Below are 2500 nucleotides of genomic sequence, written 5' to 3'. Positions count from 1 at the left end.
GTAAACATCTAGAAGAGGCCTTACTTCTCCGCAGGGAGTTGTAGCATGTTTCGAAGGTAGACAGCACAGGGCCGGATCCAGAGATCTCTACAGGGGGGAGGGGGGGGGGTCCAGTTTAGCCAACACTGAATAGCTGATACATGTATACGTGCATGCATAATGGTTTGCAGTACTGTAAGACCAGTAATGTAAATGAACATTTAATTCTAACGATTTAACGAATTTGAACAATTCGTTAACATTTGAAGTTGTAATGTACAAAACGATACATACCGTATTATCTCTAATATAAGCACAGTCTCCAATAATAGCACGTCTCCAATAATAGAACACCTTGGGGCGGCATTCAAAAAATAAAGTGCTCAGTCTCCATTATAAGCACACTGTGTAAATTCATTATCTGTACCGGCGAAAAACCCCAGAAATGTGTGTGTCTGACATGAATTTGGCATGGCAACATGCCTATGAAATGACGTTGAAATAATAATGGAACAGTCTCCAATAAAGGAACGTCTCCATTAATAGCACGGGGCGGAGGTACATTGAAAAAATAAAAGACCGTGCTTATATTAGAGATAATACGGTACATGTACAGACAGTCATTTGCCAGTTTTGAGACAGAATTCGTTCGAATTTCACCTCGCTAACCCACAAAAATCAGGAGACCGTTAACTTTAATTGACGTTAAAATATCTGGTCTTCTAGTACGTCACTGCAGGGAGTTGTAGCATGTTTCGAAGGTAGACAGCACAGGGCCGGATCCAGAGATCTCTACAGGGGGGGGTCCAGTTTAGCCAACACTGAATAGCTGATACACGTATACGTGCATGCATAAGGGGTTCGCAGTAGTATTTTTGCCACGGAACCCCGGACACACCCCTGGCTCCACCCCTGCATAGTACACGAAACCATGTGCATTTCCTACCCGGGTTTGGAAGTTCTACAGGGAAATAATAATGATGGCCTACGAGTAAAAAAATAAATGAATAAAAAAGTCAAGTCAACTGCTGCTGGTTGTGATACTGGGAGGGGGAGGGTTTTTTCTTTTTTTTCCACAAAGAACACAAACCCGGCTCAAGACAAAAATAAGAACAAGCAAGATAACAAAGTTGCATGCAGGGTTTGCTGGGGTTAGTAACGACATTGCGTAAACACCGTGCACCAGGATGTGCACATCAATTGTCACGTTGCCTACGCGATTCGGACCATACCTCGGGAGAAGACAGCATTTCGACGAGCGTAGCTGTCAGGGATTTCCGGAGAGCCTCACTCATCTTATGGCCGGCATTGAGCAGTACACCACGCAGTGCAACTAGGATAGTCTCACTGTACACAGTAGCAGAGCAGAGATGAGCAGTAGCAACAGCAGCAACAACAATAGCAGCAGCAGTAGCAGTAACAACAACAATAGCAGCAGCAGCAGCAGAAGCAGCAGCAGCAGCAGAAACAGCAGCAGCAGAAACAGCAGCAGTAGCAGCAGAAACAGCAGAAACAGCAGCAGCAGAAACAGCAGCAGTAGCAGCAGCAGAAACAGCAGCAGTAGCAGCAGAAACAGCAGAAACAGCAGCAGCAGAAACAGCAGTAGCAGCAGAAACAGCAGAAACAGCAGCAGCAGAAACAGCAGCAGCAACAAAAGGCATGCCGCACACAGAAGCAGACACCACGACACAGGTGCATATAGCAGCACACACAAAGCACATAGCAACACACAGAAATGTGAAACGCACGCTCATGATCCCGCCAACATAACGTCTGGACAAGGAGGTTGACGACCGAAAGCAGTGTCCCCCCCCCCCAAAAAAGACACCCACACGCACACACGCGCACATGCATAAAACACCATACACCTCCGTGATTATGCAGACAGGTCAGAAAAATATTGTCTCTCCGGATTTTTATGCTGTGGCGTATGCAGAGAGCTGACCATCAGCACCTTATGTCAGAGAGGGCTAGCTCACTGGGAGCTAGCTTCTACTGTTTCTCTGGAATTTTATGCTGCAGTGCGGGAAACGATCACTTACAGCACCTTTGAGCAGAGAAAAGACGAAAATAAAACAAGAAGCGTTGGACTAACACATGCCAAGAAGTACATGTCATGCATGCAGCAGAAATGCAAAGCTGCATCGTGCGGAACATACACAATGCACTAAGCCATAGAGAAACCCGGCGTGCCGTGGTGCGAGTAGAACTCGCACATCCCAATGCAGCCACTGCCACACACACACACACACCCCTGGCACTCACCGAACGGCTGCGTCGTCGACGGTCTTGATTCCGTTGTGCATCTCGGTGAAGAGAGGGTCGACGCGTGCATGCAACACCACCAGGCACTGCAGGGCGCTGGAGGCGTGCTGGCGTACGGAGCGGTTCGTGTCGTACAGCGCCTTGATGAACGTCGTCTGCAGCTGAGGCAGGAACGGCTTCAGCACCGCACCCACCTAAACAAACGCACACAACCCACACAGAGCCATCGGTGGCATTCATTGTTGGAACATGACAA

General features: G+C 47.9%; 1 protein-coding gene across 1 annotated transcript in view; it reads right to left on the bottom strand.

The window, feature by feature from the left end:
* Window positions 1–2500, bottom strand: part of LOC135821142 (stalled ribosome sensor GCN1-like) — a 51499-nt gene that overhangs the window by 5051 nt on the left and 43948 nt on the right. The window contains exons 54-55 of the mRNA XM_065334206.1: window positions 2245–2438; window positions 1212–1326 (exon numbers count right to left, since the gene is read on the bottom strand). Of these exons, the coding sequence (XP_065190278.1) occupies window positions 1212–1326; window positions 2245–2438 (309 nt within the window). The remainder of the gene's footprint in view (window positions 1–1211; window positions 1327–2244; window positions 2439–2500) is intronic.

The sequence above is a fragment of the Sycon ciliatum genome, chromosome 7 (genome assembly GCF_964019385.1).
Source record: "Sycon ciliatum chromosome 7, ocSycCili1.1, whole genome shotgun sequence".
Taxonomy (NCBI): Eukaryota; Metazoa; Porifera; class Calcarea; order Leucosolenida; family Sycettidae; genus Sycon; species Sycon ciliatum.
Note: the sequence above shows the minus strand (reverse complement) of the source record. Positions and strands in the feature narration are given on the sequence as shown.